The sequence below is a fragment of the Lontra canadensis genome, unplaced genomic scaffold, assembly GCF_010015895.1.
Source record: "Lontra canadensis isolate GAN:19392208 unplaced genomic scaffold, GSC_riverotter_1.0 scaffold1, whole genome shotgun sequence".
Classification (NCBI taxonomy): Eukaryota; Metazoa; Chordata; class Mammalia; order Carnivora; family Mustelidae; genus Lontra; species Lontra canadensis.
The window spans coordinates 47740781-47767946 of record NW_022630995.1 but is presented as its reverse complement, the minus strand read 5'-3'; the positions used below and the strand labels follow the sequence as shown (position 1 = coordinate 47767946).

The 27166-nt window shown below is 45.8% G+C and overlaps 1 protein-coding gene across 1 annotated transcript; it reads right to left on the bottom strand.

The window, feature by feature from the left end:
• Positions 1 to 27166, bottom strand: LGI2 (leucine rich repeat LGI family member 2). The gene is made up of 8 exons (XM_032853968.1): positions 26950 to 27166; positions 25001 to 25072; positions 23159 to 23230; positions 21067 to 21138; positions 15564 to 15635; positions 14640 to 14809; positions 8560 to 8724; positions 1 to 1193 (listed from the first exon to the last, which is right to left on the bottom strand). Exons 1-8 carry the CDS (start codon positions 27144 to 27146, stop codon positions 376 to 378), a joined length of 1638 nt encoding a protein of 545 aa, XP_032709859.1. The 5' UTR covers positions 27147 to 27166; the 3' UTR covers positions 1 to 375.

Genomic DNA, 27166 nt, shown 5'->3' with positions numbered 1-27166 from the left:
TTTGTTTGTTTGTTTGTTTATTATTTCCATTATAAGAACTGTCCCATCTTATCCGATTTCCTCCTTCCTCACTTAAAAAAAAGAAAAAAGCAAAAAGCACATTACTTTCCTAGATGGTAAGAGTTAATGCTGTTCTCTTTTCTTAGAGATAACAGGCTTCAAGATGTCTTTTTAAATGGGAAAATGGACATGTCATGCAGTTAGCCAATAAATGCAATCCCTGACCAAAATGGGAGTTCTAAAATGTTGAAAACTTCTAACTAGTTCCCCAGTGCATTTTTAATTGCAGAGCCCTGAACTTGGCTTTGTATCTGCTTCTTGGTCCTCTCTTGTGAAAGCTAGCTCTACGTGTCTTTAAATTCACCAATCACCCCCTCACAAACTTAAGTCAACGACTATATGTTCAAAAATCTTTGTTTTCCCTTTGAAACTGGATGCAAAAAAGAAATCTCTCCTGTCAGTGGAGACAGCTGTGAAGGAACGAGGTGCCTGAACGTAAATCTCCTTGAATTTTTTGAATAGCTGCTTTTCTTTATCCCACTGGTAGATCTGGGAGAACGTGTAGTCACTCCCCAGAGCCAGGTAGTGGTTATCTTTAAAAGAAAAGGGCTGCAGAGTCATGGCCCCCCGGGACGGAAGAGCCTGGATCTCCACAAATTGCTTATTGTTCCACCTCATGACCCTGGAGTCCCCGATGAAGCGGGTGAGGGAGAGGTAGAGGGCGTTCTGCATCCTAAAGCTTTTCACGGCCAGTACATCCTCCATGTTGGGGATATCACTGTGGGGGACAAACTTCTTAGAGCTTTTATTCCACTGGAGGATGATGGGGACCTGGGAGCGGCTGGACAGAATCAGATGTGACTTCCCGTCTATGTCAACAAACTCTGCATCCGTGTCCCTGAACCACTCATGCAGAGACTGGTAGGAGTAGAACCCTTTGCTGTTCCATTTATATACCGTGGACAGACCAGCTTTGGAGCTGTCTGCGATGATGAAGAATGTCTCGTCCTCGATCTGAAACAGCTCAATGTCGTTGGGCTTGGAAATGCGAGAGACTTCGATGTCCTGGAATTTGACAAATTTGGTCCAGCTCTCGTCGTATTTGTAGATGTGAGAGCCGCCGAAGAGCTGGGCCACCACCACGAAAACCTGGTCGTCGATGAGGATGGCCTTACAGCCCACAATAGACTGACCTGTGCCCCAAGAGAAACAAGAGGGGATTAGGGCACCGCAGGTGGAAATGCCCCTCTGTAGCAAAACTGGAACCCCAGTGAACTGGAAAACGTGGACAGATGTAAAGAAATGTGAGAAATGGGGCAGCCAATGTGGGGAACAGCATGGCGGCTTCTGGACAAATTGAACATAGAAATACCATATGATCGAGCAATTCCACTTCCCAAAAGTACCAAAAGTACCCAAAAGTACCAAAAGAGAGTCTCTAAGAGAATTTGCACACGCATGTTCATAGTAGCATTATTCACAATAGCCAAGAGGTAGAAGTGACCTGTTTCCACTGATGGATAGATAACCAAAATGTGGTGTAGACACAAAGGAACATTCCTCAGCCCTAAAAAGGAAGGAAATCCTCACAGAGGACACATGACAACATGGATGAACATTGAGGGCATTATCCTAAGTGAAATAAGGTCACAAAAAGATAAATAATACATGACTCCACTTATATGAGGTCCCTAAAGTAGATTCATCAAGACAGAAAACAGAATGATGGGGATGAGGGGCTGGGGGAGAATGGAGAGTTAGTATTTGATGGATACAGAGTTTTAGTTTTTCAAGATGAAGAGTTCCAGAGATTGTTTGCACAACACTGTGAACGCACTTAATGCTACTGAACTTAAAAATGGTTAAGATCATGTTCTGCATATCTTCCCACAATTAAAACATATTTAAAAACTTTAAAAAAATGTGTCTCCATTACATGCTGCTCTCCTAGCCTCTGGTATCTTTAGAGGCAGGAGCACAATTCAGGAAAGGCACCAACACCAAAGGAACTGTCTTCAGCCTATTCAAAAAAGTTGTTTCCCAACTCCAGAGAGTGGAATGAAACCAATGGGCTTCTGTTTGGGGTGCTGGGGGTAAGGAAGGGTAAAAAGGTGGGAGTCAGGTCTCAGAGATAGAAGGAAAAGAATGTAATGAGGGGCTCGTGAAGACATTAGGCCCCTTCTGGTTTCCAGAGCCAAAAGAAGCTAAACAGAGGCGGAAGTTGAACAGAGGAGAGTTAAGCCGTGTAACTCTAGACCAGGTGGCCCAGGGGTTGAAATGCAGCCTGTACCTTATAAGCTTTCTGACCCTGAGCCAGTTAACTGTCTGTGCTCAGGCTCCCCATCTATAAAATGAGGATGCTATTAGCATTGACCTCCCAGGGTTAGTAAAGACTAAGTGAGAAAATTCACAGTGTTTTTAGAACAGAGCACCCCAAAACAGGCAGTAGTCAACAATTAGTAGCTATCATTACTGGAGAATTGAAACAATTGTCTTGATAATGAAAAGAACTCCCCCCTTTAAAATCTTCCACAGCAGCCACAGTGTAAATACCTGTAGAATGATCGATGACCGGAATGATCCAACTCAGGCAGCCGGGAACCGGAACTCTGCTGGACAAGGGACCACCTCCTACTGTCTTCCCCCACATCACACCCGGACCCCCAGAATGTCCCCCAACCTCCTCAGCCCACCAGCAAGCAGTAGAATCACTTACAACACAAAAAGTATTGACCCTCCATGTAGGTCATTGGATTAAAAGTTCTTTCTACCCCTGGTTTTCTAGGCGATTTGGACCAAAGTGAAGTTGGTCTGTAAATTATAAGGATAATTATTCAATTCCTGTCATCAGTTTTAATTTTGGGGGCAGCCAGTGGGTAGTTTTTAGAGTGATACTTCCTTTTCTCTTTCACTATTTTGGCTTCTTGCAAGAACTTGGTTCCTTTCTTTTGTTTAAAACTATTCCTTTTTTCTGAGTATAAAAAGTTTTCAATGTTTCCCAAAGCAAATTTTAAAAATAACAGATCACATTTCTAGTGTGTACTATGACTATGACCAGCACTACACTAAGCATTTTACATGTATTCACTTGTTTAATCCTTACAACAACCTGATGAGACCGGTACCATCATCACCATCACCACCATCATCCCCATTTTATAAAGGGTAAAACTGAGGCACAGAGAAGTGAAGGAACTTTTATAAAGCCACACAGCTAGCATGTGGTGGAGGCTGGGATCTAAATCTGGGTAGTCTGGCTCCAGTCTACACTCAACTGCCAACATGCCAAAAAGAACAAGAGGAAAATCAAAATGACTTGTACCACAAACCTGAAATAATGCTCAATGTCTTGATATATTTCCTTAATTGTTATTCTACACACATAGTCAAATGTGCTTTTTAAAAATAAATTTGGAGGCGGGGGGCACTTGGGTGGCTCAGTCGGTTAAGTTGACCTGCCTTCGGCTCAGGTCATGGTCCTGGGGTCCTGGGATTGAACCCTGCATGGAGCTCCCTGAACTGTTCGTCCTTCTCCCTCTAACCTCTCTCCCCACCCCCAACTCATGCTCTCTCTCAAATAATGAAATAAAATCTTTAAAAGTAAATAAATAAATAAATAAAGCTGGGCTTACAGGATACATGAGCTTTTTACGACCTACTTTTCTTTTCGTTTGACCATTACCTTGTAAACATCCCCCGGCCCCCCGTTTACTGCACCTTCTACAACTTGATTTTTAAATACTATCAGACATTTTGTTGTATGGGTGTATCCTATTTTTAACAAATCCCCTATTGTTGGACATTGCGGTTATTTCTAGCTTTTCATTATTTTGCGTAACATGTTTCCTTGTAGAGAAATCTTTTTTGAAAACCATCTGGCAGTGTTCTTAAATGTAGGCGTTGCCGGGGTAAACGTTGTGCACACTTCAAAGGCTTCTGGATTTAAACTACCAAACTGCTCTTTGGAAGCCGCACTGCCTCCCTCCCTGCCAATGCTAAGTGCCAGTGCATATTCCGGGCCCCCTTCCTGAGTGGCCTAGCTAGGGAGGCCCCTGCCACCCAGGAGTGTCCTACAGGCCTGCCTGCCTGCCTTTCTCAGAGAAGGGGCTGTGTAAGACAGAGATGTGCTAGAACCTCTCCATCCAGTAAACACTTTTAGTCTATAGAACTGTCAGTAGCAACAGAGATCACCACGCACGTGCATGTGTGTGTGCACATGTTTTAATGCAGGAAGAGAGATTATAGGCTGGAACACACCTGGCATGGAGAAATCAAAGGCAAACAAAATAAAACCCAAAACAGGAGAGCTGAGAAGAGGAAAGAAAGGAGATGGGAAATGCAAACCTTCAGGGTGACCCTGATAGGGGCTTTCCCTCTCCTGGCAGAAGCCCAGAAGTGGAGGCGTGGCTGGAGCTGTCCCTTTGGCACCACACTCCTGGCTCCTCCGAAAGCCAAAGGAAGATGCATGTATGTGCCCCTCCCATGGCTCAGAGCCCTGGTCTTGCCGGGCATGGGTTGCCTCGGGCTCACCTTCACGTGGGGCTCAATCCCAGCCAGCTATACTCCCTTCTGTGCAGAGGGATCCTTGCGGCTTCTAAGAACACCCTCTTCCCTTGCTCCTGTGCTGGGGGCAGGGGGTGGGGTGTAGTGTGCTTTCCGTGCTGGCCCCTCCTTTCCTGTGCTGATGAGAGTTGTGGAGAAGTTTACCTGAAGTGAAAGATTTAGGGACTGGGAGCAGGGAGAACGAGGGCTGCTCCTTTATTTATCCCAGGTAATAAAACTGACATTTGTTGCAGATTTACTATATGCCCAGCCCTGTGCAAAGCCTTATACACATGATCCCCATTAAACTCTCATGGGTCTGAAAGGATGACGATCCCATTTTAGAGATGAAATGAGATTTCATGATACTTCCATTTTACAGATGAAAGGGGCTCATGGAAAGTAACTAACTTGGCCAAGTTCACCAGCTAGAAAGAGCTGGAGCCAGTTCTATCAAAAACCAGCCTGATGTTTTTGGAGCTCACAGGCTGAACTACCCCACTATTGTAACTTTTTCTCAGGCTTGGTTGTGAAGAGGATCTAGGTGGGCATCATGGGAAGCTTCCCAAGACTCGGAAGATTGAGAACGAGTCACTAGAAGCTAGCAAGGCCCAGCCTTGGCTCTGGCCCTGGCCACACCCAGTGCTCCCTCATTGCAGGCTTCCTACACACCATGGCGGTAGCCTTCCCAGGACCCTTGCCATCATCGCTTACTCGGAACCCCTATGAGCTTCTCAGCTAGTTGCTCTGCTTCGGCCTTTGTCCCCTGTTCCCAACCCAGGCTGCTCACAGCCCAGCACCTGTGCCAGGCCCCTGCCTCATCCTGGGCAACCCTGCTGACCGTGGGACAAAGCCTGCTTTGTTCCATAGAGCACTCAGATTAAAAACCCATGTCCTTCCCAGGACCTGCAAGGCCCCTGTGCTCAGCCCTCCCTACCTCTCTGACTTTGTTCCTTGCAGCTTTCCCTCTGGAGCATTTTGTTCAGGCCAAAATGGCCCCCTGGAAGAGCCAGACAGGAAAGATAACTTTCTGCCGCAGGACATTTACACTTGCTGTTGCCTCTGTCTGGAATGTTTCCTTCCCAAACTGTTGCTATGGATCAACCCCTCATGTCCCACTCAGCTTCTCCAAACAACCTTGCTCATGAGGACTACCAGACACAGTCTAAAATGTCAACCATGACCAGCTCTTCAAAACTCCCATCGCCCCCTTCCTTTCCCTTCTTAGTGTGTTTCTATCTGATGTGTTAGCTGTATTATAATTATCTTTTGGTTTCATCTGGCCTGGGCACAGCAATGGCCCCAGCACCAAGACTGTGCCTAGCACTGAGTAAGGGCTCAAGAAACCCTTGTAAATGAATGAATGAATGAATGAATGAACAAACGAAGAACTTGATGAACATGGAATGCGATCAACTGCAGTCGGTCAGAAGGGCAAGTGGAGGGCAGTGCCGTCCCTTCCTACCGAGGTCAACCTGAGAGAGGAAAGGGGTGGAAGCAGTAGCGACAGGCCCTGGGCTCTGCTTCTGAAGTGATTCAGCACGCCTGGGCCTTGATCGCTCCATCTGTAAAGGTGGGAGAAGGAAGCCAACATTCATTAAGAACTGCTCACTCGGTGCCTGGCACCCCCTGATTCCTCACAGCAGCCATATAAAGTACATGCGCTGCGCATTCTGCAGATGAGGAAACTGAGCCCCAGGGGCCACAGTCCATATTCTATCTCAGTGCCTGGCAGAGTCCGGAGTACAATCCATGTTCATCAGTTTCCATAACCCGAGCTCTTCATCATCTCTCTATCCATTTCCCCCCCGCACAGAGCTTCTGTCCTCTACCTGCAGGCAGGCACCCCATGCTGAGATCTCCAGGGGCTGTGAATTTCCCACAAGATAAACCAGCATCCAGGACCTCACCAGCTTGGCAACCAGCCCTGGTGTGGACCCCCCTCCCCTGCCTGGCACAAAGCAAAGCTTCCCTCTGGTCCCACCACCCAGCATGGGGTAGGAGGAGGGGAGGCCGAGGGGCTAGCCCATCTCCCAGGTCTGGAAAAAGAGGGAAGCAAAGAGTATGTGGATAGCGGGTCTTCCCTTCCTTGTCCCCTTTAATATGGACCAGGTTTAGGGTCCAAAGGCCTGGGCTTCCTCGCCAGGTTCACCTGAGGTGCTCTGCACCGCATGTGTGCTTGACGGGGGCGGGGCTGCTTGCTGGAGTGTGAGCTCAGCACTAGGAGGCCAGGGGCCACACAGCCAAGGGACATCTGACAGGGCATCTTCAGGACTTCCGGGGTGTCTGTCCACTTCACAGAGCTCCCTGTACTGCTAAGATCAGGCTCTGAGCATCTCTGCTCTGGGAGTTCCCAAACAACACTCTCCCTGCCTCCTCCCACCCCTGCACCTGCGGCAAAACGTTGTGCCTCCGAGCTTCCTAGAAGCTTCTCAATCCAGAATGTTGACCTGACACGCTTCTCACTGCAACAGCAAAGTACTGCTCTAACTCCAAATCGGGACCCACCGTGGGAAATCCTCTCATGGAGTCACAGTTAGGCTACTGTGGTGCTGTCTCTGAAGTCAATATTACTATCAGATTGTACTTGATAAATGAGAAGTCTTTAAAAGATTATTGACTTTACCCACTTATTTAAAAAGCAAGTAAAAAAAAAATTAGAAAAATAAAAACCAAGTAGACAGCCCATTTTTAGTAGCGTTGAGACACTGGGTTCCTGACAGTGTTGAGAAACATTAACTAGGTCTTAACCCAAAGGCATGAATCTAGAGAGCCATTTATTCTTTTTTTTTTTTTTATTTATTTCAAGGAAACAGTGATCACCAAGACCTGGCAAGAGGGTAGCCGAAACAAGCCATAGAGTGTGCCTGTGTGTGCCTGTGTGTGCATGCATGGACGTGTGTCTACGTGTGCGTACATGCTTGGATGTGTGTCTCTGCGTGCATGCATACATGTGTGTACATGTGTGCCTTGTGTGCTTGCATGGACATGTGTCTGTGTGTGCATGCATGGATGTGTGTCTCTGCGTGCGTATACGCACAGACATATGTCTATGTGTGTGTACATGCATGGATGTGCGCATGTGTGTATGTGCATGAACATGCGTCTGTGTGTGCATGCATGAATGTGTGCCTGTGTGTGCGTGCATGGACGTGTGTCTATGTGTGCATGCATACTTGGATGTGTGTCTCTGTGTGCATGCATACATGTGTGTGTGCATGGATGTATGCCTGTGTGTGCACGTATGGACGTGTGTCTGTATGTGCATACATGCATGGATGTGTGCCTGTGCATGCGTGCATGGATAGATGCGTGCCTGTGTGTGCTTGAATGCATGAATGTGTGTCTGTGTGTGAGTGCATGCGTGTGTGTCTGTGTGTATGCGCATAGACATGTCTCTCTGTGTGTGTGCATGGATGGATGTGTGCCTGTGTGTGCTTGTATGCATGTGTCTCTGTGTGTATGTGCATGGACGTGTGTGTGTGTGTGCATGGATGTGTGTCTGTGTATGTGTGCATTCATGGATGTGTATCTGTGTGTGAGCATGGATGTGTGTCTGTGTGTGCATGGATGAATGTGTGTCTGTGCATCCACGTGTGTGCATGAGCATGTGCGCATGAGCACATGTTAGCATTTTAGTTAACTATCAGCATAGCAACAGTCTAAAGTATCATTTAGCTACTAAAATGCTATTGCAGTCTTAGGCTGCCTGAAGTGCTCAGGATTAAGGCATTCTCAGGTGACTTCTCACCACTACTGGAAAATGCCTCCTACTATATCCAACCCATCCACTCTCCCTCTTCAAAGAATCACAAAGGATAAATAAGATCACCACCCCTGGTTTCATTCTCACCAATAACTGACCAAGTTGAGAAGGAATCAGAGAGAAGAGGGTGGGTTGGAACCAAGTCTGAGAGCCACACCTTCCCTCCCTGGGATGCCAGAATTCTGCTTCTCTCACCAGCTTAAGACCATAATGAAACGAGGTCAAGACATCTGATCGAAGTCACAACACACCTGTAATGTTGTCATAGCTCCGGAAATTCATTTCAATGTGGTCCCATTCCAGTACCATGCAGTTCTCCATGCTGGGCTGAGCAATGGCCACATACACGTCATTCTTGGAGTTGAACGTATCCACTGAAACCGATTGGTAGGGCAAAGTCTGATGAACAACAAAATCTGGGAATGGGTATTAAAAAAAAAAGTTTCCATGAGATCCTTTGCGGGAATTATCGCCCACCATTACCCTTCTACCCTTTGTAGCATTGGATTGGAAGAGGACTGGGGAGGAGGGAGGACCAGAGAGAAGCAACACACACATCACAGCATGTTTTACTCTGGACGATTCCAGAAGGGTCCTGCCTTGGAGAGGATAATGAATGCACAGCTTCGAATGCAGTTTCTTTGAGACCACTAGCTCATGGCTTGGCTACCGGATCTCAACATTTTAAACAAATTTGGTGAAATCTGGCTTTCAAAAACACCAGCGAAAAGATGCCATGAAACAACGTTCCAGAAACAATCGTGAAAATCACTCTGGGGGAAGCGCTGTGGAGGTCTCATTGGTTTGGGAGATGCTGTTATTTCTAGCCATCTCAGGATGGCCCTGGAAGCAAAAAGCCTGTCTCGGTTTGCTTGCTGGGGCGCTCCTCAAGCTTACCTGCCCAAGCGATTGTTTCAGCAGCTGTGAAACTCCCACGCTCCCCTACTCCAGGTTCAAAACCAAAAGTAAACTCCCCGCAGGGCACACTGCGCTTGTGGGAACCAAACCAAGCCCTCTGATACAGACCCAGAGATTTTTGAAGCCCGGAGAGCAGGGAAGTTAACTGAAGCACGTTTATTGGTTGTTGGACTCAGGGGTGAACAACAGCTATGTCTGTGATCTGGACAGTGTCCCACGTCTCCATGAATAATTACAGTTCTGCGGGATTGTCATGCCACATGGGACCGTCCCATCCGAGCATGTGTTCTATTCCTACGTTTAACATTAAGTCAACACTCCTCATCCAAAGGCCCCCTGAGCTACCGCTGACTCACTGTGTTCTCTTGGTAAGGAGGTACCATTTTACCAAGGAACTGGGTGAGCGGTGCCCTGGGATGAAAGGAGAGTTAGTGTGGAGGGAGCTGGAGAAGCAATGAAGAAGGAATTAAAAAAACAAACAAACCAAACACTAAGGAAGCTTAAGGTAAGTGATTTCTAGGGCTAGAAATTCTTCAGTTTCTGGTTTCTTGGCAGGTTAAACGCACCCAGGGTCAAATGGTGGTGGGCGTCTGGCTAAGGGAAGTCGCTCCTTTGAGAAAACCCTGGTGAGCAGAGGCAGGATAAGGCAGATGGGGCAGATGCAGAAAAGGAGGGGAGAGACCGAGAGACACTGAGAGGTGAGAAGAGTAGAGCGGGGATGAGAAGAGAAGGTATCCCTGATGATCCCTGATGATATCAGGGACGGGGGAAAAGGGAACAGGGCTAAGGGAATGAGGGCAGCATGAGACACAGGAAAGAGCCCTGTTCCTGGATTCAGACCCCCTGAAACCACTCACTGCACTTGAGGCCCAGGGCTGTGCCCTTTCCCTGACAAGGCCTCAGTTTACTTTGGTAACATGGGAATGATTCTTACCTACCACGCTTGATGGCAGGGCTATACCGGTAATGTTGGTGGAAATGCCCATCTCAGGGCTTGGCATGAAGTAGATGCTTCATAAATATGGAATTGAGGTCTGAGAAAGGACAGCCTGCCTCCCCTGTCCCACCCAACCCTGTGCTGTTTCTTGAGGAAGTGTCCATCCTAATAGCATCTAAGACAACACAGCAGAGCTGTGACTCCAATGTCTTGCTGAGTGACCCTGGAGAAGTTATCCCACCTCTGTCTGGCTTAGTGTCCTCATTGGATAGTTTAATTCTACTTGGAGTTGTGTGTCACACACAGTGAGGGCTCAATACATGTTCACTTTTGGAGCTGTCCCTATCCCTATTCTGAGTACACAGTAGGCGATTAATAAATACTCTGAAGATGGTGTGGGAAGGAGGTTGGGGATGAACGAATGATGCACGCAGGTAGGTGCAGGGACAAGAGGGAGAAGCAAAGAGGAGGCCACCTCTGCACCTGACAGCAAGACGTGGCCAAGGGAGAGCAGGGACAAATGACAGTAGTGGATGGGGATCCCCTCACCACCACAGCCAGGAGCAGAGCATCCACAAGTGCTGAGGCTTTAGGTAAGACCTGCTGGGCTTCTGGTTCCGCTTCTATTTGCAGCTCTGTGCCCTTGGGCAAGAAACTCGAGCCTCAGGGTCCGCATCAGTAAGGGCGACACCTATGTCGTGAGGTTGCCCTAGAGACTATGTAAGAGAGCGTCAAGTGTTAGCAGCAGAGCCTCGTGTATGGGGAGTCTGATACCGTAGCTTTATGTGCTAGCTTTGTATGCTGTTGAACAATGGCCGTGTTGAGTTGGCGCATGAACACTTAGGATCACAACGGCTCCCAGCCCCACCCCTTTGTCAACACCACCCCCTGCCCCCCAGCTGCTGCTCTATCAAAGAGTAAAAACGGACAAAACTCAACCAGTAGATAAACAGAAAAAGGAAAATGGTAAGCCGTCATAGTCTGCTTCCGTTTTCTGGAGACAGAAAAGGACTCTGACAATACGGCTGCATTCTTTTAATTCTGAGACAGCCACAGGCCCCTTCTACTTCTCGGGCTGCCTTCTGCTAACGCAAACCTGAAGTGTCTGAACACCTCTGCCTTGCCTCCGATCCGAGTCTCCCGCCTGCACGCTGACATCTCAGAAACACGAGCATTCCCTGACAAATGCAGGCTGTTTAAAGGGCAGACCAGAAAGTTTCCATTTTTTATTAAAAAAAATCTCAGAACGAAAGAGAGCTGCCAAAATTAGACAGCATTTTACAAATCTAGCTTTTAACGGTACTATTTTCATTTGTTTTCCCAAAACATTGGTTTCATAATATTTTCTATATGCTGACTATCTGGTACAACACAGACTGTTAAATCATTTGAATTATAAATCTAATTCTTAATAGGAGAGTCCTTCTCCCCGTCCTCCACCCCAACCCCCAAAAGGGTGGAGAAGGAGGAGGAGAAGGAGGAAGAAATGTCTAAAAGAAAATGACGGATCACTATGTATTGGGTGGGGTGTGCAAGGGGAGGTGCTGGAGGAATTTAAGATACTCTACCGTCTCCATTTTAATTCATCTTTCATGACCAGCAAAAGCACATTTGTTCATGCAAAGATCTCCAACAATATACATATTGATATAACATCAATTTACGAGTGTTAAAATATTAATGGCATTCTCCGCACAAAGCTCGGCCACTTCCATTCACGTTGGATTAAGTTCATGATGTCAGTGGGACGCTTACAATTTAGGCCTTGCTCCCACTGGAATCAACAGATTTTTACATAGCTATTTATAGCTCTTGCAGAAAATAAATTATACATGACACGGATCCTATTGGGAGAGAAACTGCACATTAATGCATTATTTCTCTTTGCATTTCATCAGCCCAGCAATAGGGAGGCTAACAGGACAATTAGGATGCAAAATTCTCTCCCTCTAAGGAATTTAGCGAATTATCCACCTGACATGGGGAATCATGAGTAGGTAACAGGGATTTTTGAGGTGGTTAAAAATAGACTTGAAAGCGGAGGGTTATGGAAGGACGGTGATTAATCTAGAAGCTGAAACAGTCCGGCGGTGGTTTTGCCTTGTTAATTATACCCGGACGCCAGAACACAATCTCCCTCTCTCGGGAAGAACAAGATTTTCCTCTACCTGAAGGATTTATGCCTTTCCTGAAAATCTGAGCTAAGAGAAAAATAATGCCCTCAGACAGTGTACTTCTTACCAAAAATGTAGGAAGGACGCTGTCCTCACTAGTCCCCAGGCTCTTACATTGGGCTTTCTAGCTGCCATACGTCCTCATGCGTTTCCCTCCCGGCCTTTAATAAGGCACCAAAGGACAAGGCTTGATATGAGCGGAAGACAGGAACCAAAAAGACTCAGAATTTATTGACTTTGTTCTTCCAGACTACATCTGGGGGTAGATCCCGCTGGGGCACACCATTTATTCTTGATGGAAGAAACCGTGAGCAAAAGCGAATTTGTTCGTCAGTCTTAAAGGGAGAAGATGGTAGCAAAGATAGAGTCATCACCTGCCTATTACCAGGGAGAAGTGCTGACGATCTAAATTTTAGTAGGAAGGTTTCTAGCAAAGACAAATATATATAAGAGAGGGAGGATGCCCTAAAATGTTAGCAGGCTCATGCTGCCCCATGGGTTCTCTGGGTTTAGGACAGGTTTCCAGACATGGCTACCTTGGTTCCAAGCCCCCTTTCCTCTCGTGACAATTCTGACAGCCCAGATCATTTTCATAACCGTCCCCAGGGTGCAAAAATCAGAAATCATGTTTTCTCATATAAATTATTCCCTGTTCCAGGCCCTGGATAGCCCATGGCATGTCTCCCAGAGACTGGCCAAATTTTCAGCCACTCTGGCCAGGCGTGAAGAGAACAATGAAAAAGCGGCTCATCTCACCCGGGGTTTAGATAGAGAACTCTCTAGAAAAACTGGAGTGGAGACAGAAAGGCACCCCAGTGAGCTGTGATTTGGCATTTCACACCAAATGGGCTTGAATGCCACCTTTCGGTGCAAATGTCATTGACTATGACCTCTGATTTATTGCACTGCTCTGCGATATAATAAATATCCTGCTCATGGCCTCTGCTGGCCAATGGGCACCGGCCAATTACACAGCTGAATAAGGCCCTTCACAATGCTGGGAGACAAGGGCAGCCACACACCTGCACCTTTTCTCCTGGTAAAGACAGAACTTGTCAGGTCCCTTATTTACTCAGATATCTAGAAATAGTTTTTGCTCTGTGAGTTCTTGTTTGTTTGTTTGCTTGGAAGGCAGCAGTAGGACTGGCCTAAATGTCACAGTTTGTTCTTGGAGGTTTGTTTTGTTTTTGCCTTTTGAGTTTCTGTCGCTGTTTTCTGAGTTCTCCTGCCTGCTGTTCCCACTGACATGCCTTGAGGCTTCGCAGATATCAGCTCTCAGCTGAAATGTTTATTTTTATAAGTTTGGTAAGCAGGTTTCATACTGGGGATTGATCTGCTTTCCTTTAAAAGCTGGCTTTAGAAGCTGGAGAGACCTCACCAAGGCCTTTCGGACGGAGATACTTCCCTGCTCCCCCACAAGATGTGACAGGGGAGGCCGTTAGTATTCTAATTTTGTCTTAGAACCTGTAAAATGCATAAATGGAAACCTTGAGGCAGGCTGTGGAAAAATGGAAAATCAAAATTTCTTTACATTTTTCCTCAACAGGAGTGTTTTTCTTTAGATAGCTAGTTGTTCCCTTCCATTTCTATTTTGCCATTGCTTCTAATTCACCAAGTTATCTCTTGGTACGTAGAACCACAAAAGGAATTTATGGATGTTAAAGGCTGGCATTTACGGGGCACCTGGGTAGCTCAGTGGGTTAAAGCCTCTGCCTTCGGCTCAGGTCATGATCCCAGGGTCCTGGGATCGAGCCCCGCATCGGGCTCTTTGCTCCGCAGGGAGCCTGTTTCCTCCCCTCTCTCTCTCTGCCTGCCTCTGCCTACTTGTGATCTCTTTCTCTCTGTCAAATAAAAAAAAAAAAAAAAATCTTTAAAGGCTGACATTTACTAGCTGGATGTTCAATAAACTTCACATAATTCAATCAGGAGCGGTGTGGCCACCATGGACCCTGAGAGCAGGAGCACGGGCCTCTCTGTGCTCCACCTGACTTGTGCGTGTACCTCTTCCCAACTCACCAGTTTATACTTTGACCCTTAAAAAAAAAACAAATAAAAACTTCAGAGAAATTGCAATTTTGTAAGCAACCAAAATTAAGGCAAAGGACAGTTAACAAAAATCCTTGCAAACTTCTGGGATATTTTCCTGACCACGTCATTTCTTTTAGAACATTTAAACGTCACCTAAAATAATTTGGGTAGAACACCTCTACACCCACTTTTCTCCATTCCCCGTGGATGATCTAGAAGAAGAACAGAGTGATTATCCTCCATAACGGTCTCCAGTGACAGAGGTTCGGAATACCTGTAGTGGTACATTCATAGTCGAAGCTGGGCACATCATTTAGCTTCTTCTCCTGATACTCTGGTGGACCAATACAGAGGACATCGGAGACCGTGGAATTGGTCATCTTCAACCACAGATACAACCACTTGGCTTTGCAGTCACATTCAAATTTATTGCCCCTTAAATCGCTAGAAAACAAAACAAAATGCAAACACATAGACAGAGAAACAGACAGGCCTGACATGTTTCAGCAGTCGTATGACACTCCAGCATGATTTAACATCCTCATGTATTAAATACCCCCCAAAAATGAAATTTAAAAAAAAATTATTTTTAATGCATCCTATTTCTTGTACTTATCACTGACTGTATTTAATGATCTTCGGTGCCCATGATTTTAACTAGAGCCCGCAGAGAGCTCACAGAGCTAACCTATCACCGTATCTCCAAACTCTTCTGAAACTGTCACCAGGCGATGCTGGAGATGGGGAAGTGGGGACAGGGTTGACAGAAGAACACCATGTCCCAAGATGCAGGTTCTCACAAACAAAATCAGAACATTCTAAGAAGATAGTTTTCATGAACATGATCGAAACGTTAAGATCTTGTTAAACAATATCCAGTAAGAAGTGACAGTAAGAAGATAAAGATAAAAACAAGGTCCAGTAAGAAGATAAAGCAGAGGGATCCGCCATCTTGAGAAAGGAAACCTCACACCAGCAATCCTACCTTACCAGTGGCCTAATGTCACTAAGTGTATTCCAATAGGGCAAGACCTAACGAATACAATATCAACTGTATGCTGTCTCCCACCATGCACTCTTTGTCACCGATTTCTAACCACAACATAAAAGAAATGCAGCAATGGGGAGAGGGGGCTTAAAGACAAGATTAACTGAGGCACAATGACAGGCACACATAAACTTAATTTTCCTTACTTACAGTTCAATCAGAGAGTCCAAATCACTGAAGACGTCCCTTGGGAGTGCTTTTATGTGGTTATTGGCCAAAGAACTAGAACAAGAAAGTCATATTTTAATGGGGTTATTATCCTCATGCCCTGTCATTCTGAAGTCCCTGAAACAAAGCTAATGATTTAAAACAAAGCTCTGACCCCCTTCGGCACAACACGGTTCAATTTCTGGCTTTGCGCATTGGTACTGAGATAAGGAAATGAGTTTTGTTTTACAAAGACAGCATTAGAGATGCTAGAGTACAATGTAAGTTTTTTTGGCTTTGTTTTCTAAGGAAGCATTTATCAAGCTCTTTGTTTATATACATTTCTGAAACTTTGGATGGCATCTTGTATTTCTCAGAATAAAAGCCAAATCTCTGATGGCATACAAGACTCTCCATTGTCAAGTTACCCCGATTCCCACTTACTGATGGACTAAATCTCACTTCTCAGAACACCCACACTGGCCCCTCCGCTACAGCTCAAATGTTCAAGGAACGCTCCCACCCCGAGGCCTCCGAACTTGTGATTCGTCTGCCTGAACATTTTTCCTCCAGCTACCCACACAGCTCATTCCAACACACAGCTCACTCTCCTTTAGGTCCGCCCTCAGCAATCCCCCATTCCCTGACCTCTACCATCTCCCTTCCCTGTTCTGTTGATCCTCACTGCACAGCTGTCCCTTGGCATACTACCTATTTTAATGATCTATTCATTTATTGGCTGTGTGTTCTTCTTGTACATAAGCAACACAGGGACAGAGATTTTTGGGTTTGTCCACATTTGCATCCCTAGCATCTAAACAGTGCCTGGCACATAGCTGGTGCTCACTAAGTCTTCGTTGAGTGAATGAAGGAAGCACTCAAGTGAGAAAGATAAAAGAAAAGGTGTACAGTCTTGTCCAAGAAGCTCCCTCACAGTCTAAGTGAATTCTATGAATTGTGACTCTATAAAGGATTCAGTAAATTACTCTTTCACATAAAGATGCTCAGCTGTAACCTCATGATAAGATAAAAATCGCCATGAACTAAAATGTTTAGAGAACGGCTGACTGTGATCAATTTCATCTTTTCACTAAGGTTGACCAGAAGCCATTTTGCATTTTTGCTCTTTCTGTTGAAGATCTTTTCAAAACATCCTAGTCTGTTCTCCCTCTCCAGGAAGAACAAATATCGTCAACCCTTTTTTCTGATGATTCAGGATCATGCAGTGCCCTGTCATCATCCTGCTGAAGACGGATGTCCGTGGTGCTGGGCTGTTGATGTAGCGAGGCGTTGGGTGTTGAAAGACACACATCAAATCTGTGCTTCCCCCCTGGGCATCGTGTTCTAACGGGAATCAGCCAGGAAACCGATGCCTGCTTTTGTTTTCTTTTATATGGGTGAGTGCAAACAGCAAGACACATAAATCATAAACGCACAGGCAAGTCAGCGCCAACCTCTTTAAAATATATGTATGAAATTAGCCTTTTGTAGCCTCATAGTGATCCATGGCAGAAAGAGAAATTATGGAAATGGGCCTTCCTCTCTCCTCAGCATCAGCTCGCAGAGAAAGCTCTGAGCCCATTTTAACCCGCACATGCCTCCTGCAAGATACCAAGAGACTCTGGGGAGACCTAATCATTTCAGAATTATGTGCCTTCCCACCTAGGTAACCACAAATGGATTAAAATACAATTTCATCTACTCTTTTATCTTCCTTTCCTAAATGATTTATTGGTACATTTTTAAAAGATGTTGGAAAATAGGCTGAATATGGGATCAGACTGAACATGTCCTAGAAGTAGCTTTCTAAAATTAAAAAAAAAAAAATGTTTGTTTTGCTTTTTTGTTGGTTGATGGTCACTTCTTCTGGAAAGCCCAAACAGCTTTTTTAGCTAATTAAAGGTTAATTATTTAGCTAAACATTTTTAGTTAATTGAAACGTATTGTACTGAAGGGACAAGAATAGATGGGCTGATCAAAGCTAAAAAAAGCGGTATGTTTAGCAACCTTTCCAAGTGTTCAATTTAGATTTCAGAAAGCCAAATTATTTAGATGGACTATTCACTGCACTCACGCTAAGTGCATAACATCTCCTTTCCACTTCATTTTGTCTACAAATTTATGGCACTTACTTCATTTCTAAAACTATTTAACGGCAACCTGTCCCTTGGGCTTCATAGGACTGCTGGAAAACAAATGGCCTAGATTTTAGTTACCGATTGGGATTGCTTCTTCAATGCTTTGAAACCTGATATGTGTTTCTTGAGAACAAGAATGTGAGCCTGTAGGTGTTGGAAAAAGCCATAAAAGATAAAAACCAGATAATTATATAAGCAAATTCCAGATAGTGAATTCTTGCTCTCTTTGCTTAGAAGTTTACATAAACTGGGATGAAGTGGGGAGCACTGGTTCATTCTTTAAACAGTGTATTAAATGCTTTAATTACTATCTATATCTCCAACCTGAGGAGTCAATTTTGAAAATCCCTTAGCTTGTCCAGAAGCACAGTACATAAGGAAAATCCAGCTCAGTAAGGAACCCATTGATCAACCAGGGAATCAGAAAGAATGTCGTGCTGGCTTTCAGCCCTGAGCTAGATGCCGGGGAAGAGCAGCGCTAATGAACCATCTGCCTGGGCCCTGCCCTCAGGGAACTTTCAGTGCAGCCAGAGGGGGATCAAACTGACATCATGGAACAGTACCAACGGGTACAGCCCCTGCCATGGTCGGGAGTTGGGGGTGTGGAGTCAGAGCAAGGGCTACAGGAAGGGCAGAGGGGAGATCAAGAATGGCTCCGTGGGGAGACAGAACTTAACCTGGACTTTGAAGGAAAAGCAGATTACAGGAGGTGGAGGGTAGAAGAAATAACATCTGGGTCAAGGGAGGGATGTGAGTAATAGGATGAGTTGGGTGTGCATAGGGGTCCACAGAGAGATCAGTGTTCTGCAGACATTTCAGAAAATGAGGCCAGAGAGCTGGGGAGAGGCGGGTTCCACAGGCTTGACTGTAGGATGGCATTGCACACTGGGACAGGTGTATTATTGCATCGGGAGTACTCTGGACCTGGAGCGCCTGGGTGTCTCAGTCAGTTAAGCATCTGACTCTTGATTTCAGCTCAGGTTATGATCTCAGGGTCATGGGATCGAGCCCTGTGTCGAGCTCAGCTGGGCATGGAGCCTACTTGAGTCCTCTCTCCCTCTCCCATTATCTCTCCCCCACATCCCACAGTGCACGTCCTCGTCCTCTATCTCTCTCTCTCTCTCTAAAAAAAAAAAAAAAAAAAAAAAAAAGTACCCAAAGGTCTCTGGCTTGCTACATGTCACACAGAATAGGAGATGCCTCTACATATGTACACATTATATACACATGGGGTCGTGTGGACAGATAACAAGCACGCACACAGTTATGTACACACACAGTATATACACGTCTACCCATGTATCAGAGACCATGCATCAGAGCAAATGTGTGCAAAGATATGCAATTACACATGCACAATACCTGCACAGTCACACCTTTGTTCAAACCAAGGACCTATAGCCAACTGGTCAAATAAAAATTGACCTCTGGTTTAACTCAGCCAGTCACATGGTCTTTGCTCAGGTTCATGATCTGCCGAGAGCTATTGCTCAAAAACAAAGCCCCTCATTCCTGACTTCCGGCAACCAGATCTATCTGGCCACAGCTGTTCCTGTTGTCTGTGCTCCAGACACCCGCAGCTGTCTTCTTAGCAGACCCTGTCTGGCCACTGGCACTGCCAAGGGTCCTCAGCAGTCCATGAAGAAAGGAGAGACTGCTTAATGAGTGGGGGGGGCAGTGATGTTGCTGTTGATGATGATGGTAACAACCCCAACCATACCTTGAGCCCTTGAGCATTTTCCAAGGATAACGGTCCAGATAATGGCAGGCAAGCATTAACCCACCATGTACAATAGTCCTGTGGGGTCAGTATAATCACCTGCATCGTTGGGATAAGGAAACTGTGGCTCAGAAAGGCTAAGCCATGTTAATACATGATGGCTTTGAGATTTGAACCCAAGTCTACGTAACTCCAAATCCATCATCTTAACCTTTACAGGAATATGGGGATTTGGTATCTGCGTTCAATCTGAAAACAAAACAACTACAACAAAACAAGACTTTTCCAGAAAGGAAGGAAAACCTGCAGCAATAATGGCAACAAGAGGCTGATACTCTCTGGCATTGATGGTGCCAGTCCAGATGTTTAGACCTCCCTCCCACACGCCTCCCTCATCTCCTTAGTCTGCAAGCTTTATTTATCTCCGATAGGACTTCTGCTTGGTAGGATTCCAGAATCAAGGGCTCCCTGAGCTTGCTGACGGACACCTTTGGCTGTATCAGGACTGAAATGTTTATCTCCTTAGATGTATGCAGCCGAGGCTGCACCTGCTGAAGTTTCTAGCAACCCTGCCCCAAACCCCACCCAACATCATCTGATTCTCCCAATTTTCCTTTTTTTTTTTTTAAATATTTTATTTGTTTATTTGACAGAGAGACAGTGAGAGAGGGAACACAAGCAGGGGGAGTAGAAGAGGGAGAAGCAGACTTCCCACTGAGCAGGGAGCCCGATGTGGGGCTCGAGCCCAGGACCCTGGGATCATGACCTGAGCCAAAGGCAGACGCTTAATTACTGAGCCACCCAGGTGCCCCCAGTTTTCTTTTTATTACCAGAATGAGACACGTTATCTTACTCAATCACAAAGTATCTATCATGCACATGGGACCTGGCTTCTGGCTAATAAACTGCTCCTACCAAGACAATGACTATTTTTGCATTTCCCTAAACACAGCCACAATTTTTTCCGGTTTCCTAAGTTGCCAAGTGTGTGCACTTGCTTCATTCTGATATGCCAATTCAAATCAACTTGTTTAATTTTTTTTCCTCCAGAAAGCTATTAAAGAAGCCAGAGAGCTTAGCTTAAGCTGCAGATTAATCCAACATAAAAGAAAAAAAGCTATTTGCATTCAAATTAGAGCCACCACAGAAATGTCTCTATTCCACCTCTCCCTAATTTTGATCCCGCATTCAACATTCTTCAGTGAGTCATGGAAGCCTCAGTTCCCAAATCTGTAAAATGGAGATTTTTTAAATATCATGAAAGATAAGAAAAGAAGGCTCACGAAGCACGCGAGCCTGTGCCCGGGAGGGAAGTCAGCAGAAGTAGGTATGTGAAGGTTTCCACCCCGCCTCCTTCCCAAGCTGCCCTCGACCCTTAGCAGCTCAGTGGGTTCCTTATGGCCCATACAGGCACGTCGTCCACACCAGCCAATCAGGATGATGGAAAAGATCATAAAGCCAAGTCCATGAGTAATGACACGGGGCTGCTGCCTATCACCAACACAGAAACCTTTGGGGTCACCTGGAAATTAGTTTCCTCGAGAGAATGTTACCAATATGGACAGCACAGTCAAGAAAGAGCAAGGCACCAGGAAGTGGACTTTATTCCACCCATGAAAGGACCTGCACCATGTTTCACGGGACTTACAGGTGAGTCAGGTCACGGAGGCCACGAAAGGCATTTCTTGAAATGGTTTCTATTTTATTCCCTTCGATGAACCTAAAGAGAAGAGCAGTAGCATTGAAATGAATTTTTCTCGACTTGGTATCTCTAAAAAATGACATTCAAAACAAAATCTGAAAGCATGCATGAATTTGAAACATTCGCCTCTGAGGGTTAGGTCGCCGCAGCGGCGGCCAAGAGGGAGCTGGGTTTGTGTGCAAGAATGCGCGCATACAAGCTTATGTTCAGCGCTCCTTCCAGAAGCGGCATGGAAGGCTTCACATTCAGAGCTGGCAACGCGGGTAAAAACATCTTGGGGGAAAAGGGAAAAAAAAAAAGAAAGCGCTATACAAAGGCAAGAAATTCTTAAACCTCTGCAAGACTGGAATGCTTCCAGACATCTTCCCCACCACTCCAACCTTCTTACATTTCACAGTGCCTGGCTATTAATACTTTCATTAATATCGTTGTCTCTTGGGGGGAGCCCATTGTTTTACATCTCTGCCTTCAAGTTTTTGCCGAAGGAGAATTCCATTAAGCGCAGCTTCTGGCACACTTGACTTCAGCATGTCCTACACAGTCTAATCTCTGAACAAATGGATAACAAGGCAAGGATTCTCTCAAGATCTCTAAGCCACTAGAAAATAGGAAATATAATGAAGTTGAGCATGGGCCAGACTTCTGGCTCTTTGCTAACATGGCTCAGGGCTAGCACACAGGACCTTGCAGTAATAACTCTGACCATGCTTCAAGACTTTACAGGAAATACATGAAGCGAATTCACTCCCAACTATTCCCTAGGACCACAGGGAGCTACATTTTAGTTTAGGGCATTGCATGACAGCAAATGTAAGAGGGTCTTTGGTGAGATGGTCCAGGGGAAAGGCTTTGCAACACAACACGATGCCACTCATTAGTGAAATAGTTCTTGATTCTTGTACTGACATTTTTTGATGTCTGGTTTTTTTTTAAATCGGGGGTCTATTCAGTAATAGAATTCAGAATAGACTGATAAGCGAACTTCCCCCCAATAACCTTGGCAGTAAGATGAACTGCTCATGAGAGAAAACTGATAGCTTTACATTCGCTAGCACCATCGGCTGTTCCCGTGTTTTGATAGAACCCAGTAGGGCTTAGAATGTCAGTCATAAACCACTTTCCATATTGCATATAATATCAGGCTCTGTGAAAGTATACATATTATGTGTACTCGGGAGGAAGAATTCCTTCAGAGACCTCCTTCCTAAGGACATAAAATCAGCAGAGTTTTCTTAGACCCAGGATGCATTTAGAATTCAAACATCTACCTGTTAACCTCAGATAAGAAAGCAGAGAGGAGGTTTTAAAAATCCTTCTGAAGGCTAAGTAAAGAAATCCCATCTGATAGTGAGATTAATATTATTACAAAGTTACAAAAGACAAGGATGAAAGCATTTAAAGGGGAAACGGACAAGAAGGGGGCGGGGAGGGGCAAATCGGAAAGGAAATCAGGAAACGAAATCAGAACACGGGCAAAGCTCATTGCTAAGGGAAGAAAACTGCACACCTGAAAAGGAAAAAAAAAACCAAAACCCTCTTCTTTTAAAGAAGAAAAAATAAAATTAGACTCTCATCAGCAGCTCACAGGAGATACTGCAAATGGGATAGAAGAGAGTCAAATTAAAAACATGAAGGTGTATCCCCATATAGGGAGATTTTCCTTAAAAATAAGTAACGCTCAGAATCCTTCAGCTTTATTTCTGGCTGATCAGCAAATCCATGCCTAGTTATGAGAGGTAAAAATATCCAACGCAATTTCCAATTGTGCTTACTACATGCCAAATTAAATGTCAGCAGAGAATGAATGAATATCTTTCCTTCTTTGTTTGCTTTCACCCGCTTTGTCTCCAACACCCTACTGTCCCAGCATGTTTATACACAAGTAAACTATAAAAGGTCAGTGCTGAAAAGAAAAGGGGGTTTTCTCCATTTTCTCCACCCCTAAGCTCTCTGGGAGATGCTGTTCTGCTTGGAGAGCAATACAGAGACCCTATGGACATACCAGATGCTCAGCAAAGAGACAAAGCACTGAACTTACAGGTATTCAAGATGGAAAAGTCCAGCAAAAGCATCATCCCGGATGACGGTAAATGAGTTAGAGTTCAGCAATCTGAAAGGAGAGGACAGATCTCAGCGCAGAGATGGATACCTTAAGCAACATAGTGAAACCCTTTCTGTTTCTTTTGTTGTGTTCTGATCCAGGGCAAACATGGGCTCTTCTGAGCCTAAGACTGGCTCCTTTCCCTGAATTCACAGATGCTGATGGACAGTGGCAAGTGGATTCCTTTTGGCTAGATTTTCTGGTCACCCCCACTGCTTCACTCTTTCTCCCCTGTGGGTCTCAGTAAATAATACCTGAAAGCTGTTCTCTCAAAACATTCCAATGCTCGACACAACTGATCAGCCAGTGAATGCTTTATCATGCACAAGTAACCATGGAATCAGAGATGGAAAAGAACCTAATCTGACTCTATTTTGGGGGGAAATTTGTGCCCAGAGAAGTTAAGTGACTTGACCAAAGTCACACAGCTGAGACCAAAACAATAAAAATTTAAAAAATTAAAAAATCCTTTTTTTCTATATTATACATTCCCATGGGAAATAATAAAAAAGCTTAAGAAATCTTCAGAAGCCTCTTTATCAGCACACAGGTTTCTATTAGTCACCACTTAAGTCTATTTGGTGAGATACCTAAAATTGTATTTCCAGCATATGGAAAATATGTTTTAATAGAACTACAATTACCAAGAAATTACAGATTTTAAAATGTTAAGTACAATGTTATAAGTAGGCCCATAATATTTCAAGAACAAAAATATCAACACTAAGTTTAGTTAGGAGGAGAAGTGACCTCCTGATGGCTATTTCCTCATATTTTTCTATAGTGCATTGCTGATTTTTAATCTCATCTCCAATTTAAGAAACAGGACAAACAGAATGAGCTATGTACTCATGACTTTGCCTATCACTGACTTGCTTTTGAAAACTGCTTTTTGGACATTTCTTTCCTTCAGCAAACAATCACTGAACTGGGATACCAGGCATGACAGGAGTACTTGCCAAGAGTGGCTAGATGCGGAGCAGCTATGAGTGTGGGGAGGGGGGTGCCTGGGTGGCTCAGTTTGTTGAGCGGTTGAGTGTCTGACTCTTGATTTCCTTGATTTTGTTTGGCTCAAATCATGATCTCAGGGTCCTGACATGGAGCCCTGTGAGGCGCTCCGTGCTGAGTGGGGAGACTTCTTGAGATTCTCTCTTTCCCTCTACCTTTGCCCCTCCCCCAACTCATGTGCCTGTGTGCGCACTCTCTCTTTCTCTCAAATAAATAAAAAAATCTTAAAAAAACAAAAAAGAATTCTGGCTGGGATTTTGGAAAAGTTACTCAACTTCTCTGAGCCTTAGTTTTCTTGTCTGTCAAAGGGGGTAATAAAAATACTCTTGTAGGGATGATTAAATAAAATTTTCCATATAAACGTATAGTATGCTGCCTAATCATTTACATACTCAGTTAACTACAAATGCTTCTATTTCCAAAGACACATAAAGAGTTTAAAATGCAGGTTTTCTTTTAGAGTGAGGTGTCTGGGAAACACTTCATTTAGGTGAAATTCAGGCCATCACTCAGTGTAATCACATCCCCCAGTTGCCAAATACGAGTGTTGGGATCTATGATAAAATCCTCGAGGAAAACATGTGTCAGAAGAAGGAGGGGACACTGAGCAAAGAGCCTGAGACTCAGTTAGGTGGGGACACCACAGGACAGTTAACACCAAGAGTTTATTGGGGTATTTAAGGAAGGACTGACACGGAAGAGGCAGAGATGGCTTCTCCCAGGACTGCACCTTCAGGATCCCCATTTTCAGAGAGAACCTCCCATACTCACAGCAGCTGCAGGGAAGGCAGATGGGAAAACATTCGGTCCTTGATTTCCGAAAATGTTCCATTTACCAGGCTCCTATAGGCAAGAAAGAAACAAAACAAGGCCTGGGGTTTTTTGTTTTTTTTTTAGAAGGGATTGCAGGCTGGGCAACCAGTATTATCCTCCACCTGTATTTCAAACTCCTCCATGCAGGATGAGGCTTAAAATAGTCAACCAGGAGCTTCTCAGGGGTAGAAATGAGAAGAGCCAAGCCTTCTTCCAATGAACTGGATCAATATGAAAACTAGTCTGAATAATAGAAACCTTTACCATCAGCCTAGCTCCTTCCACAGACATTATCTCAGCAAGTTTAAATCAATCCCCTCACTTCCTTTTCTTAACTACAGGAGGCCCTGGCCGAAAATGGATAAATTGCTTCACCTCTGGCCATGATTCTGTTTGTGTAGACACAGCATTAATGTTGGCAGGGGAAACTCCGGGGTAGGATTAAGCATTCCCCTTGGGAGCACATCTTTGAAAGACACTCAGAGCACTTCTGATTAAATGTACTGTGAAAGCCTTGGGGGGAAACTCAAGAGACACCTGAACTTGAATGTGCGATGGGAGGCAATGCCATCTGCCAGATATAATGGTCAATGCGGGGGGCAAGCTGCTTGACTATTTTTGTGACCAGGTCCCCTATCCTTTCTAGCCACAGCAGGACCTCCACACATTAGTTCGAAATTATTTCAGTTAACATGCAGATCAATTAAGCAGCTGCTGTTCTAAAGGATTTAACAAGGGGAATTCCAGTTTCTGGAATCCTCCATGTCACACGACTTAGCAACATTAGGCATAAAAAAGGCCCTCCTTTCCTGCCAGCCAGGTCATCCAGAGTTTCTATAGTGCAAATGGGAACCCCTTCACTCCTGGGCCTTGCCTGGAGTGGGAGGCAGGGGATCTGTAGTACAAGGACCTGAGCAACTTCACCCCTGGGATTCCCTGTCTCACTGAGTGGGCATCACCCCAGCACCCAGCCCTGGAAGGAGGAAGTTCTTTCAGCAGGAAACATTTCCCAGCAGTAAAGCTATGGCCCAGTAGCCCTTCCACTGTCATTAGGAGAGCCCACTGTAGGGCCTGAATGGTTGCTTGAGGGCAGGTGGAAAGCATCTCTTAGCAGGTGAAGAAGTAAGGTGAACCCTTCCTGTCAATTCCTGCAGCGCTGAAAAAGCAGCCACCCTAATGTGTGGTGGGGAGAGGGGCAAGAAGCTTGTGAACTCCGGGCAAGAAGTCAGGCTGCCTTCCAGAGCTTGGCCAGTGGCCTGGGTGCCCCACATGCCCCAAAGCTCTGCCAGCCCTGTGCTCCCCTCTTCCAGGCCTCAGGAGGTGGCCCCCCACTTCCAGAGGCTGCCTGCCTTTACTCGGGTTCCTCCCAACCTGCTGGGTGGACGGGTGGGAAGGAGGCCACAGGGGCGAGGTGGGACGATGAGGCCTCATTCCTCCCCTGTTTACCTTCACTCCACTCACGCTGGGCCGCACATTCACGCCCCTACCCAACCACCCTTCCCACACACACCTCCTCTCAAACTTTAATGCGTCCCCAGAATCACCTGGGACGCCAAATGCAGACTCTAAGGCTCCACTCCTAAGACCCCGCTTCATTTAACGCGGGCCCGGGAATCTGCATTGGCACGAGCTCCCCCAGATGGGTCTGAGGCGGGTGGCCCGCGGGCCACACTTTAAGAAACACTGCCACGGGGACTTGTCTGGGTTCTCAGGCTCTGGGGCTCGGGTTCCCTCTACCCTCCCCGGGGCCCGAGACTCCACCCACGTCCCATAGCGCGCCCCCACCCAAACGCCGAAAAGAGGCTTGGAAGTGGGGGTCAGGGTCGCAAGGTCCAGCGCCAGAGGCAACTCCCCAGCGGCGCCGGGCGCCGGGTGGGGCGGGGACTGGAGGGGTCCCACTCACTCACAGGGAGCTGATGTCGCCTGGCACGATCCTGGGCACCCAGGAGGAGCCCACGCAGATGATGGACTCCTTGGTGCAGCTGCAAGTGGCGGGGCAGCGCGCCAGCCGCCTCACCTGCGCGCCCGGCGGGATCAGGCACGCGGCGCTGAGCAGCAGCAGCAGCCACCCCAGCGCCCCGCCGCCGCCCCGCCGCAGCGCCATGCCGGGTCCCCGCCGCCCGC